At 38.1% G+C, this 19403-nt stretch overlaps 1 protein-coding gene across 15 annotated transcripts in view; it reads right to left on the reverse strand.

Annotated features, from left to right (window-relative positions):
* Nucleotides 1–19403, reverse strand: part of ptprfa (protein tyrosine phosphatase receptor type Fa) — a 167804-nt gene that overhangs the window by 112424 nt on the left and 35977 nt on the right. For all 15 annotated transcript variants that reach the window (XM_056750937.1, XM_056750946.1, XM_056750949.1 and 12 more), the window contains one exon: nucleotides 5464–5635. In XM_056750937.1, the coding sequence (XP_056606915.1) occupies nucleotides 5464–5554 (91 nt within the window). In that variant the 5' untranslated portion in view covers nucleotides 5555–5635. The remainder of the gene's footprint in view (nucleotides 1–5463; nucleotides 5636–19403) is intronic.

Below are 19403 nucleotides of genomic sequence, written 5' to 3' on the forward strand. Positions count from 1 at the left end.
ACGACGTGTTTTTCATCATGTGATGGAGTTGTTTTGGCTGCATTCCAGTTTGCTACATTAATGTCAGTTCGTGCGTACTTTAGATTGCATTTCAGGAGACTGACTTGCAATTGATGACTTGCTATTTTTGTTTGGCAGCGGAGTGTGAATTAAGTCTCATTATCGCTTTTGCAGCTTAACACAAGACGTGCTACCGGCAGCAACATCCCTACCTTTTGGCAGAAATGACACAGTCATTTGGTGTCACAGTACATGGATGTAAGCATTTTTCAGACATTTCAGTGTTGATTGGGAGCGTTTGGGAAAATGCTTGAAAAACGCTGTCTGGAAATGAAAACACCGTAGTGTACACAGGGTCGAAACCTTCTGTTTCGATGGACTGGCAAACGTTGAGGCACTTTTACATATCACTGAATTCAAAATAATAATAAATAAATCGTAGGTGTTATACAGTTATCCCATTATTCTTAGCAATTATTAAGGTAAAAGTGTAATTGCAAGTGGCATCTGTAAACAAACAATGTTTCTGATATTCTCAGAACTAACCTTCAGGATCCCTCAAGTTCACACAGTTGCCCTTAAAATAGCAAAGAACCTTTGTGATTAGTCTCTCTGGTTATGATCACATTTTGTGAAAGTTCACAAAAATCATCCTAGTATCCATAAATAAAATCATAAAATGTTTACCCTGAATACACTCTTAGTCGTGTTTTGTAAATGAATTCAAAAATAGCCGGAATTAATTTACATTTTACCAACCTGATCTTAAGTGAATTTGTAACTATTTTACAAGGTGGCAAAGTTAACAGTTATTAGAAAAAAAGAATACTGAAGCCCCACCCCTAAATCTAGCGTCACTGGTGTGAAAGCTTAAATGTACGAATAAAATCATACAAATTCATTCAAATCTAGTACAAATCATCTACCAAGAGAACATATGTAGTGACTCCAACCATATGGAAGATTTACCCTCACTTTTTTATCTTAGCAGTCTAAAGGTTCTTTTGGCCCCCAGGGAGTCAGGACCCCCTTTAATTGAACTCTCTCTCTTCAAAAAGGAACTCAAGCTGCTTTTCAGGCCTGCATGATTTGTGCCGTTATTGCACATAAGTGACTTTTGATTCCGTTGTCAGAGTGATTCCTGCTGTGTTTTTGTAGCTTCTCATCCTCATATTGACAAAAAGACTCTCTCATCTGTTCAGAAATCAAAGCGGAGTTATTTAGTGCAGTAACAGATACAGTCTGTGTTTGGCCTTTCCATATACCTGCTTTCAATCCTACCTGATTACTTGTATTTTGTGATTTTAAAAGACCTATGTCTACATTGATAAAAAAAGCTTTTACAGGTTTAGTTTACTGTAATTGTATTTGCCAGTTCTCAAGAAATCGTTGAATTGATATTGGTTTCTCAAACATTTTCGATTAAAGTTTTGATATCATTTACATTTATGCATTCGACCGACATTTTCATTAAAATCAACCTACAAAAATGTATATAAATGTGTGTATAATGTAAATGTGTATAAAAGCAAAGTATATACCACATAAGCGCCTTATTGAAATAAATTACTACACCCAGGCGGAACAAATAAGCATGAGCTCTGTAACACAATGATGCATCACTTCATTCTTCCTGTCAAAATATATGACTTATGTACGGCTCTGCCCCTCACAGATGTGTTTGTTTGTGCGTCTGAAACAGATTTCTGGTGGTTCTGCTGGAGGCTGAACTATCACGATTCATCCAAAAAATCCATTCGCATCTGCGTCAATTAGGCCGGACATCAATACGTGGCGGACAGTTAAAAATGGGTTGGTGTCGAACCCCTAAGCTCCGATAGGAAACACGCTCGGGCACACACACAGCGCAAAATCTAAACAGATTTAGTGAAATCTTGTTACACAGACCTTTTTAACCCCTGGAGCATTGGAGCTCTACTGATGCGTTCATTCAGACAAATCGCTTCTTAATCTGAAGTGATTTGAATAATCAATCTTGTTTGAACTGGCAGTGGTAAAGCCGATCATTGGCTGCTTCAGCAGTGAGTGTTTGTCCTGCTGTCCCATGAGTCTCAGCTCTAAGTCAGGTCAGGCCCGACTCAGGTGCAGGGTGAGGGGTCTTCTAAGCACTAATTGGCATTTAGCAGATGCTTTTATCCAAAGTGGCTTACAGTACATTATCGCAGGCTCAGTGCCCCTAAAGTAACCCAAGGTCAAGGGTCACTCTCAGTGTCACAATAGTGATTTTTTGATTAGTGAAATCAAACCTGATGTGTTCAAGACAAATGCTAGAACCGTTTTATTTAAATATAGCCAGAAACGCTACAAAAAGAACATCACTGGTTATATAAGCATGCAAAGCTTTAACATGTGAAACATTTTTTAAGCTGTAGATATGCTGAAGGCCACATTTTCTGTGACAGACGACTTGAATTTCAATGTATTCTTCACCCAAACCTATACTACAGCTATACATACTACAGTTTCAAAGTCTTTGTACAGTAATGTGCTGTTTAGAAAATGTATTTATTTCAGACATATTTACAAAAAAATGAAAACATGTACGGTATCCAAGCCACATCAATAGGTTTTGTAAAGATAAAACCAGTGTTGTTAATCTGGCAGTCTAACCATAATTCAACATAATAGATACTTAAACACAATAAAGATAGATTGTAGGTAATATATCAGGCCTGGGTTATATATTTATCGATAACTCCATCGTTTAGAGCAAGAAGAGGGGTTAGAAGGTAAAATAACTAGTTTAACTAACCTTCATTATAACAAGTTATCAATTAGAGGAATCTCACTGTGCGTTCACACCGGCAGTGACTCTGTCGCTAGGTGTCGCTAGTCTCTTGCTACGAGGTTGTTAGAAGGTGTTCCTAGCTTTGGTTGCTTTAGTAACATTTACAAACAAACTCTGCAGTAATTAACGAGAGACAAATGACGTGAGCTCCACTGCTTTATTCCTATGCGTAGTCGGTCCCGAAAGTCACTCGTCATTTGCATAAAGTTGAGCAAATCTCAACATTGTCACGTCGCTAGACGCGCCCACTTCCTGTCACCAACAGTCGCTTGTGTCGCCGGAAGTGGCCATCTCTCCATCAAAATCAATGACATCGCTGGCGGTGTGAACGCACAGTAATCTGTCAATCAAAGCAGGTCTATCAAGAAAACATCCCTTCTTTTGGAAATACAGAAAAAAATCATTATTGCAATGAGCAGCATGTGAATGTACTGTAGCACAGCATTGCATGACTGCTCAAGGTAAAATCAGTTCCTGTAGCAACCGCTGGCGTTAATCTCATATTTGCATTAGCACACCAGAAGCTCTCCATTACAAGATCCAGCACAGCATCAATCAGACGCAGGGAAACTCAATAAGCCCCATTGCTGCTGCAACCACACACTGAAGTTGCAGCATATTTGCTCTCATAAATAAAACATGGTGATTTTGTTCTCTGTGCTCGCAGTCTGCAAGATTACGTCTTAGTTCAGTCAGCGAGGAAAGAAAAGGAAAAGAAAAACAAAGAGTGAGAAGAAAACAAAAATCTACTGCCGCTGGTGTAACTGCCGGTGCAAGAAGTTCACAGCATCTAAGATACATGGTATACATGGTATACAAACCTAGCACATATCAATGGATGAACATTAGGGCTGTGACGCCGGCTGTGACAACTGCACAACAGTAGTGGTAAAGTCCCATAACAGTGGCGAACTGCCACCTGCGGTGGTGCTCGTCACAGTGACAAATATAAGTGTAATAAAAATGACTTTCAGTTGGTTTTAGTCAAAAGATTTTACAGTAACACAAAAATTATTGGCCCAGGTTATTCTGCGGTTATTGTGAAATTAACAGTTACATAAAATCAAAACCAGCTATGACCCGCTTGCTTTGTGTTGGAGCACGCAGAGGCTGCTGTGGTTGCAGAGAGACATCTATTCATTTGTGCTCCTGTGCACAATTTCTGAACGCACATTTAATGCAGCTGCACACATCTTAATCTGGAAAATGTCAACATGTTACTTTTCCATAAACAAATAGGAAAAAGTTATATTTTGTATGGTTATCTGAATAGGAAAGCCAAGGTAGGTTTAAAAAGTTTCTTTCAAATGGAATTGTTAAGGAATGTAAGGGTTAATACACGACTGACTGAAGCTGCCACTGCAACACAAGCTTTTTTATTTAATATTTAACTTTCTTATATAATTTAAGTTTTCATTATTTACTGATGTTTTTTTCATTATTTAACAGCTGTAGTTTACCGTTTAATCGGTTGATTTGGGCATTAAACATGGACAGATGTTTCATCCTCAATATTTGCAGATATCATTTTTCAAAACGTATTTAAAAACAGTCTATATCTCTCTTCCACTCGTCGTGTGGATGCTAATATAATAATATAAAAATTGTTTAAATATTTGTTTTATATAAATAATACACATTTCCCAACCACCACAGATAATTTGTCCATATCCACCCAGTGGTAAAAAACTGCTACCGTCACAGCCCTAATGATCATTCCAGAACAATGGATGTAAATATAGTTCTAATAACCTGTTTTTTAATTCCAGGTAAGTGATTTAAGTTTGACATTGGAGGTTGTGGGTAAATGATTAATAATGCAGGAATTACTGCCATCGTAAAGATCGAGAGCAGTAATAAGTGACCAGTCGTTCAGACGTTGGCGTCCTTATTGCTTACAGGGTTCAGGGACTACACAGCGCAATACCTGTGACCCTCACGGTGCTAAACAAACACGCCGTTATCATCTCTCATCTATAGAAGTAGTGAACACACAGGGCCTTCGGTCAGTAACTGCAAAAAAACACCTGAGAAATCTTTCTGCAGACACCTGAAACTTTACTTAATACGGACAACAACAATTTCTTCAGAATAAAATACAAACAAACCAGCAGGCTTCACATTTTCTGATTTATTCTTTTCCTATTAAGATCTGGCTAAGTGTGATGTGAAGCGTGTCTTTTTCATTAAAACCCGAACGGGTCTCTTGAGGCAAACTAGAGCGATTCTAAAACTTCCTAAAGTATGTTATTAGACAAACAACATGACGTCGATTGCATCCGCTCGATCCTGCCTCTCCCTAAATACCTGTGACAATCATATTTCCTCATCTTATATTGTGGATGTCTCCATTATTTACACCCCTTGATTCATCATCAGCTCGGCAGACGAGACTGAACTAAACCAATTGTGTCAGAAGATGTGCGCAAAATGTGCTGCCCCAGGACTGGCTTAAAGCACTAACCAGATTTTCCTACATGTATCTAAAAGAACACTTCATAGGCTTTAGGAAAGAAAGCTTTGTCTTGCGAACAACATGACATTCCCATACACTTCACTTAGATAAAGGTAAACAGAAATGCAGGCACATGACAACAGCCATGTACGAACAAAGAAGGCAGAAACACATGCCATGTGTTTAAAGTCATACTCACTGTCTGCATGGATTGGCACGGCCAGGCAGAGGAGCAGCAGGAGGCGTGTGGCACTGGCACGGGGAGAGGCCTGTCGGGCATGTGGCACCATGATTTGTGGTTGGCACTCACCGCAGGGGTTCCCTAAGCTCCTGCTGGATGACTATATGCTCACGCTATCATTTAGTGAGACCTGGCAGGGACATAAAAGAGAATGACATCAGAGGGCTGCAATGCAAATAACACAAAAAGTCAACAAGCATTACATCATGACATTTCACTACATTAAATCATCATCCTCAGTATTCCAAGAATATTTAATATTCACACGGTCCATGGTGGTTCTGATCCTAAGGCTCAAGTTTCTAAATCATTGCACAATGGTTTTCAGGGTGAGTTATACGGTTACAATATTCCATTATTTCGCTCTTCCTCCCCAAAGGATTTGATTGGTGGTCCTCTGGATTTTTGTGTTGATTTTCATGTTTCTTTGTTACATACTAGAGGGTGGAGTCTCTAAATTTAGTCAAGCCAGAGTCCTGCACACGGGTGGGTACCCGTTGGGTGAACCGCTAATATTTGATGTAACTGGTGGAATAATTATTCCAGTGTCATTTGAGGTTCGGTTGTGGGTCGGTATAAACAGGTGCGGGTGGAATGTGGGTCCAGTAGCTAAGAAGACTATTTCAACTCAACTCAGCTGATGGAGCTGCTTTTACACAGTCCTGTGCTTATTTGTGTTCAAGCTCTGTCTGAAGAGCTGGTTTATAATTGCAGCACAATTTGCAGTGTTGAGCATTGTAGGCAATCATGCGGCAACAGATGGACAGCAAGCACTCGACTCTATGCTCTTATCACAAGTTTAAGCTCATCATGGTGCTACCGGTCTTTTTCCTGCATTACACTTCATTTAGTTTTGATGGCAGCATAGCTTTTAGCGTGTTGCAGAGTTTCGGGGGGGACAAACAACAGTGATCCAGTATTGTAAGCTAGTAGGCTAACCTATCCATTTAATGAAGGATAAAACGTAACTCGGATAATTCGTTTTTTGTAAGAATTAGATGAATTCAGTTCATATTAAAATGAAGGGCATTTTAGACTTAAAATTGTAAAAATTTGAGATTAAAACATTTTTTTAAATGTAGAGTCTCAAGTGACAATGCTGTTGTATTCCTCACATCAAGGGGAGCAAGCGAGAGAGACTTCTGTGTTTGATTTGTAATTTTGCAAAGTCAGCTGAAACCATTAAAAGTTGATGACATTTTTTTTATTATTTCACGTATTTCTTTTATATATGATTTATGAAATGTGTTAATGTATTAAAATGGTTGTTCATATGATATTAACAATAGTTATCTTTTTTCTGTTCAATTATAGCTTGTTGCACGAGAAAAATAAATGGTTTTGTGTATACATCTACGTCTATTTAATGCGCTTGCAGTTCGGGTCGCGATGTGTTTGTCAAACGGGTAGGGTCGGGTACGGAATGAAATTAGTGCTGCTGTCGGGTGTTCTTTTAACTACTGCGGGTGCGGGTTTACCAAATAGGACCCGTGCAAGACTCTGAGCCAGGGTGACACCGTGTCTATACCGGATGCGACGGGCGAGACAGGACAAAATACATTAGAAACTCATTAGAATCTATTATCATTTTTAATATTGTCCACACTGGATGCACCGCGGCAAGACACGACAAACCCACTAAGAACAAGCAGGTTGTCATGTCACTGTTGTGCTCGGTGTAGACACGGTGCTACTTATTTACAGTGAAATACAGGGAATATAATTTTGTCTTTGCAACACTATATGGGCTGTTGACAAATAAACCGCACGTGTCCTATGGTGAGAAATTAAAAAAGAAGATAAATCTCTTTTAAGCTTATATTTATTATACATATCAATATTAATAATATAAACTAACTAGGGCTGTCAACAATTTATCGCATCCAGCATAAAAGTTTGTGTTTATATATTATATGTACTGTGCATATTCATTTTGTATTTATAAACACAAAAAAAACACATGTATAAATATTTAGGAAATATTTATCTGTATTTATTTATATTTACCAAATCAAATTTCGTATTTTTTTAATATATGCATGTTTTTGTATAAAAATACCACATGAATATGCATGGTACACAGACATATAGTACGTCAACACACACTTGGATGCGATAAATCGTTTGCCATCCCTTAAAATAACATATTAACAGTTTGTTTTAGGGATGCACCGATATGTCCATTTTGGCCGATAACGATAACCGATAATTCTTTAACATTGGAAGCCGGTAAATGATATATTGGCCGATATGTCATATCTAAAAATACAATTAAAATTCCATTAGACAAAAAGCGAAAAATGGACAACTGCTTTTATTTGAAAACATTGACTGCAGAAAACAAGGTGACCATTAGTTCTAGTTTTGAATAAACAAATAATAGATGTTCTTCCAGAACTACCCAGAAAAATGTTCTTAACAGCCACATGTCTAAAAGGTATTAAGACAGAAAGCATTCAGACCACAGTCTCATTCAAACAATATGCTTTTTTGTCTATAAATTACACATTCATAAATACTGCACCTACATCAACAATGTTTTGCTAATAGCAGTAAGTGAATGATCATGACAGAAAGACAGTACTGTAGTTTTTTTAACTTTAAGCAGCGAACAGCTGAATAACTTTAACAAGAGGAAATTATTTATAAATTAATCTGCTATAATGTATCGGCCTAAATTATATTATCCGCCGATACCGATAACATAAAAAATGACCCTTTATCGCTCATTACCAATAATTTATTGTGCATCCCTAGTTTGTTTTATACCTTTTTGCTGCCACACCATAGGACACAATGCAGTTTATTTGTCAACTACCAATATCCCTTCATACCACAAAGCCCTAGTAGTAAATAATTAAAGTAATTTTGGGCGATCAATTCGCACAATGAATAATGTCACTCGTTAATTAAAGTGTTCATTAAATCAAGTGGTTCTAAACATAAGAGAAAACAATTATGCCCATGAGACCTCTGGCCGCAAGAGAACACACAGATCATGCCAGGTTGACACTGCGAGCGAGTGTCTAGGGATCTCTGTGTGTTTATAGCCACATGGAGAGAGCTCTCCTGAAGACTAAGCCCATGCGCACATGCAGACACACACACTCACTCATGATTAAGATGATGCGTTCATCTATTAACCAGCACCGCTCATCATGTAATTGGCCGGACCTGAGCTAATTAATCATGCTCACACAAAGCAGACATCTGCTATCCAACACACCCCCACCGCCACAGAGAAAATAATCACGGTAAGAGCACAGAGAGATGCCCATCCAGCAGCACTAATTACAGTCACCACAGCAGGAAAGCTTGCGGCCGCTGGCATTTGGCAACAGCGTTTGATCGGGAGTTGAAGGTCTGCTTTCAAATTCCTGCAGGCTACGTCACTCTATAAACGCCTGAGCGGAGGGGAAACATGTCTGGTCTGCGAACACGGTATCTTTTCACTGCTTATTATAGAAATGAAGAGCCTTAAAGTGAACTGGTAATATGACGGAATCAAAAATATGGCTTTAATGCAGAATATTTGGAGACAGAAACACACACACTAGGGGAAGAATCACAATCAGGGGCGCCAATAGGTATTCTGGGCCCCTGTCTATAATTTTAATCTGGGCCCCGGTTCATCCGCAACTGTCCGCGGATGTAGGGGGGGCTCAGTCTGTCCGTGTCGGTCCGTTAGCACTGGTGTCGATCGCTTTCTGGATGTGATGCGGATGGCAGAGCCCCCGCAGGGTCCCTTAAAATGGTACTAACCTCCCCGCCCCCTTACCGTGCCCTGATCACAATCACAAGTCGATTTTTTATTGTTTTTTATAGTTTTTTATTGTTGGGTGTGTTAATAAGCATCTTCACAGCTTGCTGTTCTGTATCTGTTTCATGTCAAAACCCTCGCAGTAAAGTTGCAGATGGTTTAAAACAATGTATCATATCTCCCGTCGTTGTAAACAAGTTGCAACTTTCTATTCTGTTTAATGCAAAAATGCATCACATCTACAGTAAACGCCAGGAAACAGCTAAACGGAACGGGAAGTCAGTCAGACAACCTGCAGATTAGTGGATTTAAAAAATATTTATTTTTTCTCATGTCTAACACACACACACACACACACACACAGTAAAGACACTGGCACACAACTCTCTGTGCTTCAGCACACACAGTAATTAGAGCATCTGCCGCCAGCCCGCGCCCCTCTGTCTCCGCCTTTCTAAAGAAAACAGAGACTCTACTTTGAGTGGATGTTACAACCGAGCCGGCCGACCGTCTCCGGCGTGCCCTCCCTGCAGGCTCCCCTGAAAATTCTTACAGGAGGAGACGGAAGAGCATGCTGGGAAAACAAAGCGCGGACTGAACACGCTGTGCATTTCTAAAGACCTGAGTCACCTCCGCTGAAAGACAAATAGTACGAGCAGCCAAGTGTGATGATAAGCATGTTTAAATGAAGGGTCATAGGTCAGTCCATTTCTCTAAGAAATCACTCAAGACTGCACATTGGCTGCCAAGCAGGGGGGAACAATTCAAGACCTTCCTTCACTCAATCCACAATTTCAAGCAGAATTTAAGAGTTGAATCACCATTTAAAAATAAAGCCTCTATTCAAAAATAGGCTTCTGATATACCAGACTTCTTCTAAAAAGCATTTTTCACAGTATTGCGATTTAAAGTTACTGAGTTGATCTTGAGAGATTATTACGTTCTTGATGTTATAATACAGGTTCTTCAGATCAGTGTTTTTGTTTTATGCATCAACTATTATTAGAAAAGTAATGCTCTCCATTTGCAGTAGAGCATTTTGTAGTTTTCTGTTGACTTTCAGAAAAATGAGACAAAAACTCCTGAAACCAAAACACAACCTTTGTTTCAAGACTTACTGAAGAATGCCGATGACTTAGATTTATTGACGAAACCAAACGTCATAGAAATCATCTTAGAAAGCACCTTAATATTGGCCAATAATCGGTATTGGTCGATAAAAGCAATTTTTAACAAAGAAAAATCAATAATTTGATGTTCAATATTAATAGTCATTATATGAGTTAATAACAGTCAGAATGTTAAAGGAGCGGTTCCCCCTGATGCCAATTTTCAAACTTGTGTTAGTGTGAAATGTTGCTGTTACAACTTAAATAATATCTGCAAAATGATAAAGCTCAAAGTTCAATACCAAGCGAGATATTGTCTTTAACAGAATTCACTTTTCAAGAACTTCAGAGAACGGCTGGAATTGGACTACAGCGCTCTACTTCGCTGTTGAACGATGTCGCTATTCAGAGTAAAAGAAAAGGGGCGAGGCTTTCCTTATAAAGGGAAAGAGGAGGTCCCTTGGAATAGTGTTTGGTTATCAGAGATTGTAAACATTTAACTGAGATACACGTCTAATTCCTTTCACTTTCATCACAGCCCTACAGCTGGTAATAAGAACTCCTCTAAACACATTCTAAGATAACCAACGGTCAAATAACAGCTTCCATGACTTTAATATCGCCCGTGAAAGCTGTTCTGTGTAATACACTGATATTGTGTGTGTGTGTGCGCATATCTATAAAACACTTCAATGAAACGACCTATAAAGTCCTGCTTGCAAATATCTCATAGACAATCTGCTTGTTTTATTATCTAACTTAGGTCCAATACAAAATGGGAAAACTAACCCTTCTGTTCTTAGTGTGAATATAACCCGTCTGATGCCAATAGGTCCCCTGTCATTTCCCTCGCCGTAGTAGGAAACAAATTTAAAAAAAAAAAAATACATTTGCACATGGACTAGCATGATATGAAGTGGATGCCATTGTTAATGTCTTTGCCCATACAGTCAGAAATTTTCGTATGCGGCTCTCGTTTGTACGGTGTCTCTGAAATGTTATAAAAGGCCACTCGAAATGCTTGACGGATGCGAAAAACTTGAAGCCGGTCCGGCAGTGTGTAAATGTTATAAATGTAGTAAACTGGTGGTATACTTTAAATGCAAAACGCATCTGTCACATATATAAACGTAAATGTGCGGTAACACAACTCATAAACATATATTTCTAAATTTACTGCAGAGTCTATCAGAGTGATGTTAGCTCAAAAGAAGCACTTGCTTTATTAATATTGGATTGATGTATAATCTATCATAATCTCACAGAAGACTTGCTGCGCATTTCATTTCCTGTGCGTTAGCAGAAATCCCTATGTGGGGAAAAGCGGTAATATCTCAGATACACTTAGAAAATCAATGCTCTTTGAATATTAATAATGAGCTACACTTAAATTCACGGGTTTGATGTGGATGTAATTTTCTAAGCACTCACTTTAAAAAAACCTTTTCTTCCAGATATGTCAGATGATCATTACGGTCAATGACATACGGCAAATAGGGGCTGTTCTAAGATCTTGGTGTTGTGCTGTTCATCTAATCATGTCAATATTGTTTTCAAGACCATCATCTGTCTAATTCATTTTAATCTATACAAATAAAGGTTAATGTAAATGTCAGGGTTAATACACAGCTTCAGCAAAAAAGATGTGACGTTTTTCAGAAATGAGAGTGAAGGTGTAAGAAAATATAGTAAAGACATTCAACAAAGAACGCAGATCATTCTGGATCCAAAGCCGACCACTAAAAACCCAACAGGACCTGGTGTAACAAAAGTGAAGCTTCACCGAACAAATATTACAGAGGAGATCTAGCACTACAGCATCTGAGGCCATCACACGCTCATATCATACTCCGAGGATGTGCGTGTATCAAACAATCAAACACAATCACTTTCTTGCTTTTATGTTATACAAGAATTTGTTAATTTAGCATGCAACAACTGAATATTTGCATCAATTATGAGACAATAATGAGCGAGTTGTACAGACAGGGAGGTACCTCACTCTTGAAACAGAGCCACAACCTTTCAGTCTTTCACATCTTCTCTTTCTCTGGTGAAGAGCACCCAAATCCGCTGTGTTTCACCCAAAAAGATGTGTTTCCAGCAGGAGGGAGAAAGAATCGAGCACAGAGCGAGCCGTATCTTTTCCCCACAGACTCTATGGGTGTGAAGGGGAAAGGATAAAAACTTCCTCCTGCGGGAGCAGCACCCTCCAGGGGCAGCGCTTTCTTATCTCCCCTGTTATCCGCCCACTCCCCATGGGAAGGAGACAAAAAGTGAGTCACATAGACCGGCTCTGTATTATAAAGTTTTCATTCAAATTTAATTTCAGCGAAAAACTGAATCTTTAGTAAAGCGGAGAATGTCTTTCATCAACGATGCTAATAGGGCATCCGTGTATCGTTTCAGTCCAGATAAACACGACCTATCAAAGGTTAGGGCATGTTTTACAGAATTTATGGTTCTAATAATCTTGCGATCTAAATGCTTATGTTTATTGTTGGTGCAGATTAACATAAATCGTGTCTTTGAATGTGTTTTACGAAACTTGCAGCATAAAGGGAAAGGAGGATAGGAATTCTGTCTATACTATAATGTATTTTAAAAACTATCTCAGGATGCCTTTCATAAAATTGGAGTGGATTTTTCACTTTACAATGTACTTTAATTGATCTGATTTCTACTTTGATGACTTGCCTATCATCCTAAATGTGAATTTCTTTTAAACATTTTCCAGTAGTTTTTGTAGTATCAATCTATCATGTGCCCAAAGCGTGAATGTCTTCAAACACACGTCCACAAAAGCACACAACTAAGATCTAACTTTCATCTCCGAACTTTACTGCATGCACGGACAGACGGAAATAGAGAAGAGTGATGGAGCTCATCTCTGGCAGCCAGGTGCACATCTCTGGTCGCCCTGCAGCTATGCAATCCTGTGAGATTTGCGACTTTCAAGTGGTGAGCAATAGTAGAAAAAAGCTAGAATAGTGTAATGCCACAAAAGAGAAAACAAATGAAGGCAGAAGTAAAAGTTGGAACAACATGAAGGTGATTAAATGACAGAATTTTCATATTCTGCTAAATGAATCCTTTTAGACGTCTAAATGACAAAGACAGGGAAATCAATAGCGCAAAGCATGAAGGTTCTCTTTATGCATACCTAGCGCAGCGTGCTGGATGATAAACTTTTTTTAATCTTTATTTGAGGGAAGCACTCAGTGTGCTGTAAAGCGCTTGTGGGTTTATGTGGCCGCGGGGAAATCTGAGGCAAAAAGGACTTAAAGACTTTTATCACCCCAGTAACTAATTATTACAGCCCAAAGAAAGAGAAAAGAGCTAGACAGTGTGTGTGAGATGCAGAAGATACAAAAAATGTAACAAGAGAGAACAGACGAGCCCCTAAAGGACACGCAATTGCGACACATCCTGCGATGGCCGTAAAACATTTATGAAATAACTTTTGATCCCAGTGCAAAGTATCCACAGCAAAGTTAATGGTATGATTACACTAATAAGGGGAAAGAGTTGGAAGTCTGCTGTATATAATGACAGGGTAAAAACAACTGAGAAAGATATCATATAAAGTGTGTGTGATAAATGCACCAGCACAATGAGATGGAGACCACACAGTAAGATTGGAAAAGAGATTTATACCGAGACTCTTTAGCTTCTACAGGAAGCTAGTAATAACGCACAAATCCCACAAGAGCTTGCTTACATATGAAAAAGTGACAGAAACAGGAATATGATACAATAGTAAAACTGATGTTCAATAAAAAGAAATTTTAACTTATAATGTACCAAAATCAAGAATTTTAATATTGTTTATGATCCTGTAGACCGTATTGCAACAGTAATTCTGCCGCATTCCTATAAAATAAGCAGTCACAAGTGTGCATTATAGTAATTTACAACATCTTACCAGCCTCAAGAATCTGTTTTATATTTGGAGTGAGGACAAATAAACAGAGTTTATTGGCAGTCAGTGCAGATGCACTAGCAAACACACAAGGTGTCGAACCCAAATGGATGCACAGTGGTGCCAAATAATCTGGACTCTTAAAAAGCCAGGCTTAAATATTATTATCCACAATCCGTAATAATACTACAGATTACCAGTACTAACCGTGCAAGTACCTATAGTTTAATTTCAGTGGATGTATGAAGTCTCCCTTCATTTTCACAAAGGTGAATATGACACATTCGACTAACAACAACCTTAGTCTATTGACTGTATTATATATTCATTTAAACCCCCCAAAAACTAGCTGTTGGGACAAGTTACTGTCATCATTTACTTCCCGTTTTGTCTTTCCAAAACTGTATGACTTTCTTTCATCCACAGAACACAAAGAAGATATTTTGAAGAATTTTGGTGACTCATTAACTTCTACTCTATGGACGAAAATCAAAGTCAATGGGTACCGCCGTTGTTTGGTTACCAACATTATTTAAAATATCTTCTTTTGACTCTGTATGGCAGACAATGATACTATACATATCAGTGAATATGTGTAAAAGGTTTATGAGCGGAGGACAACCAGATTCGAACAATGGATAGATGAATGGTTTATGAGCAATGATTTTTGCTTCACCATAATAAATTCACTTCACAGAAGGGTCAATTAAAACTGTTATGACATTGTGTACTGAGAAATGATTTACAGTACGGAACATGGAAATCTAAAGTGCTCCAGACAAATGGGGTTTGAAAATCAATCAGAAATTAATAACAGGTTAATGTGCAATGTAATGTTGATACTGCTAGAGGAACAGATTAAGAAGTCGAGCAGAATGAGTCATTTTAAGAAGCTTGTTGGTGGAATGCCTAACTTCCCAAACGTGAGCCAAAAGACTGCGGTCTATTCATGCCGTAACAATCCCAAAGCATTCCAGGATTCATTCGAAAGAATGTTTTATTGCACCGTGCAGGCGTTTTCCAAAGCCTCTATAAAACTGTCAGAGGTCTAAATGTACTGGAGTGTAAGCTTATGTACAGCCTGTCACTGATACACAATAATGAGTTAATGATCAGTCGTGGGTGACCCAGCGTTCACAGAGCTTGGTCCAAAACACCTCAGATGCCAAGAGAAGTGATGAAGTGGACATTGCACGGCTTGGCAATCTGCAAATGAACTTTGTGAATTCCAGCAATTACATTCATTACAAGCAACTGTCCGGACTCTAATCACATGACCATTATTACAAAACCTTAATCCAAAAATGAAGTCTAAAAATCCATAAAGGCATCTAGAGAAGTGGCTAAGATTTTTATATTTATTTACGCTGGTAGTGTTTCGTTTGCTGCAATGTTGAGATCAAATGATAGACTTTTGATCTCAACAGATCTGCCAGTTTCTAAAATGGCACTGCATGCAAAACTTTTGCATTCTCATTATGATGCAATAAAGTTCACCGTCATCTTGTCCAGCAAAACAAATAAATAATTACCTGGACACAAGCACCTGGACTCAATTTCTCTTCTAGATGAAATCAAAGCGGTGGTTTGGCTACGGATTTAAGACATTCCCACTACAAAACAAAGAAAACATCCGTTCCGCTGATGACAGATCTGAGCATGTAAAGAATGCTGATAGTGCGGTAAGCGGACTTCGACAACAAACCCTTCCTGGCCGAGCAGTAAACCATTCAGAGGTCAGACAGGTGAGCAAATAGCCTGCACTCTGTGAGGTCAGATACCCGTAAAGGTTAATGACTGTTTTGTCCTGAGGCAGAACATTAACCCAAGTCACCTACAGGCCACCACATCAACGCTAGTGCTAACATGAAGGTCCAAATCCTTTCACGTCAGACAGTCAGTCACTCAAAAGGTCACGGATACCACTGTCCCTGCTTCTTAAATGCAAAGTGCCAAATGTTAGGGTCCAGATATTGACTGCAATGAAAAGTCAGTATTTAATTGGTCGACAGAACTCCGTCTGGCTCCCGATGTTTAATTACATGTAGTGCATTTATGAGACGACTTCGAGCCGCAATTAATCAAAACAAAACAATCAATGACCTGTGGGGTATGAGAAGCTCAAAGCAGACACTTAAAGAGCGAACCTCACAATTGCATGAGACAGAAAAGACTGATGACCCGGTTTCACACATAAAATTGCCTTAAAATTTGATGCGGCACTGCTTTGAATGTATTTGAATGTATTTTAACTATCTGTCACAACAATTGGTGACATCAAAAGGGTGGAATCGTGGGTGGGCTCTCTGACTTACTGGCAGTTAGATCACACTAGAAGCATGGCAGTTTGTTTTAAGGGTATCTGCAGGTTTGAGATTACGAATTAGAGACTGTTAAGGAGTTTTTAAGGCCAAGAAAAAGAAATAAGAAACAGCGTCTGAAGCATATAGGCTGTTTAACCAGCAAATGGTTCATGAAACTGAAAATGCTCAAAATCACCCAATAATAATTATTTATTTCAAGCAACTTGTGTATATATTTCCCCATTTGTCTCTATGTACCGCTCTAGCAGCTCTGTTAGCATGTACATTTGTCACCGTATGGTTGCAGGTTTGCAGCTTTTTGCAACTCTGATCTACTGCCCACTTGTTATTAGAAATCAGGTGTTTAACTCAAATATTAAGACCTTTGAGAATTATATTTAAAGACCCCCTTAAAGATTAATGACATTTATTGTAAAAATATAAATGTCTTGGCCTGAAATGTGTTGGATGTTAATTGAAAATGTTCATAAGCAATAAACATCTAGTTAAGTGGCAATAAACTTTGTCTATAAATACAAAACATGAAATCAATAAGACATGTCAGTGGAACTAGACATTAACCGGCCAGTCACATGTTCAGAATTCATATGCATCCTGTAATACACCGGCGGGTGAAGATGCCACCTGTTCTCCATTACACTGCACATATAAACACAACATATCAGCATTAAAGCTTAAAGTGCTATAACAGGAGCGAAAGTGTCCTTGTCTCTGAGCTCCAATGCTCTCTTAAAATACACCTGCATTCCCACTCACACACAAGTGCTCTTTTAGAGAAAGAGAAAGCGTTCGTGTCTGCCAGCTGTGTTGTAGTAAAGCAGCTCTGAGGGAGGAACAGCGTGATGGGACTCGTGGGAGGAGAGGGGAGCAGGTTTACGAGTCCCTCGAGCACATAAATCTGTCCATTATAACAATGTGGTCAGTGGCTATAGCGGGACTCTCCAGAGAGATGTGCACCCAGGAGAGAGCACTCACTTTAATAAAGACCACGGCAGACGGGAGGCACACATTCTCAACTTTTCATCACAGTAGCTCGGTTCCAAAATCTACTGATAATCTACCTTCTCAAAGCACGGATGGGGGCTCGACTGTTCTATGATTACTCAAATGTTCAGTCAATTAGTGAGGTTGAGTAGTTTATATGAATGTTATTTTGTAAGTTATGGTATTTGTAGTATGGTACTGTAGTATGTATTGTTTATGGTACTTTAAACATTGTAGCACACTGCGCTTTAGATATCCAAAACCTAGCAAAATGATGTTAAATGATGCTACCTTTACAAAAAATGCTACACTGTAAAAAACAACCACAAATTGTTCTCCCAACAAAGGTATTAAAGTAAATTGAACAACGTGTTTTTTTTGTAGAAAAGCAGAACGTTATGTCGAGTATACTGTACAAAATTAGTAAAAATGTGGTACAAACAAATATTATATTGTTGACTGTACTTAGATATCTCAGTGATTGTCCAAAGCGCGTTAAAGTTTGGCCAAATTGCCAAACTGTGTAATCTCAAAAAACAATTCTTGTGTTTGAAAGTTCCCAGCTTCCATTGCAGATTTTTCAATTTGCTGGTTAAAATGATTAAAATGATTACTATTTAAGTGTTTGCTGGCGATATTTTTTGTTTTTGTTGTCATTGTAAGTTACAATTAGTATTTAGAGATAATTTTTTAACAATAAGATGTTTAATGATTGTTACCATGATTGAGGCTCATCTCCTCAGTGCTGAGGTCTGAAGTGAATGATGCAGTGAGGCCCCTACTAAAATATTTAATCACAAACAGCTTTAGCAGTTACTTAATTAGAGTGTATATATAATGTTTTTAATATATATATAGAACAATTATATATTAACGTTATATTAAACAATCTTTTGAGTTGGGTCAACTAAGTCCATAGTTGAGTAAACTCAGAAATGTGATTGTAGCAAATTTATTTTAAGTTGGTTCAACATTTTTTTTCAATTGACAGTTATGTGATATTACTCAGTTAATTGAGTTAGGTGAAATACTTGGCCAAAAGTTGTGTAAACTCAAAAAAGCTGTGCAGCAATTTGCCTTGAAATTTGAAGTCAAGTCAACGTATCATTTTTTACAGTGTAGTTTATTTTAACCCATGCTTGGGTCAAATAGGGAGAAGACCCAAATGCTAGGTTAAATTAACCTTAAAAATGGGATTATATATACTTGACCCTTTCATGAGTGGGGAAAAAGCCATACCCCATATCCCATATTTTGAACGTAAGGTAGAACTTAAGTAAACTTCAGATTCTAATATGGCCAAAAGAAAACAAACGGTAGATTACAGTTAAACATTAGAACTATACATTAGAACTATTTTTACAAATAAATGAAAACCCTAGATCACTGTTCATATAAAAATAAGATAATAATACTAAAGATTAAATCTTATAGACTATATTTTATGGTACAATGTTATTATATTTCAGCTCAGTGTAATTAAATGTGTTCAAATAGAGGGAATACGAAGACCACCTTAAAGATAAATATGAATAATGCACATGGAATCTGTGCACAGTTTTTTTATTTTAGTCAACAAAATTTACTGTGTTAATTCAATAGATTTTTTATTCTTTTTGATTTGACAAAATTATAAGCAAAAAACGATGAGTTGAGATTTTTTTACAGTCTAGAATGCAAAGTTCTGCCTTACAGTTCAAAGTCCCAATCTCCTTTCTGATCATTCTTTTACTCTTGAACACACAAGGGCGACTGTGCATATTGTCTTTGAATATTGTCCTTGTGATTAACATACACTG

This window comes from Triplophysa dalaica, chromosome 6 (genome assembly GCF_015846415.1).
Source record: "Triplophysa dalaica isolate WHDGS20190420 chromosome 6, ASM1584641v1, whole genome shotgun sequence".
Classification (NCBI taxonomy): Eukaryota; Metazoa; Chordata; class Actinopteri; order Cypriniformes; family Nemacheilidae; genus Triplophysa; species Triplophysa dalaica.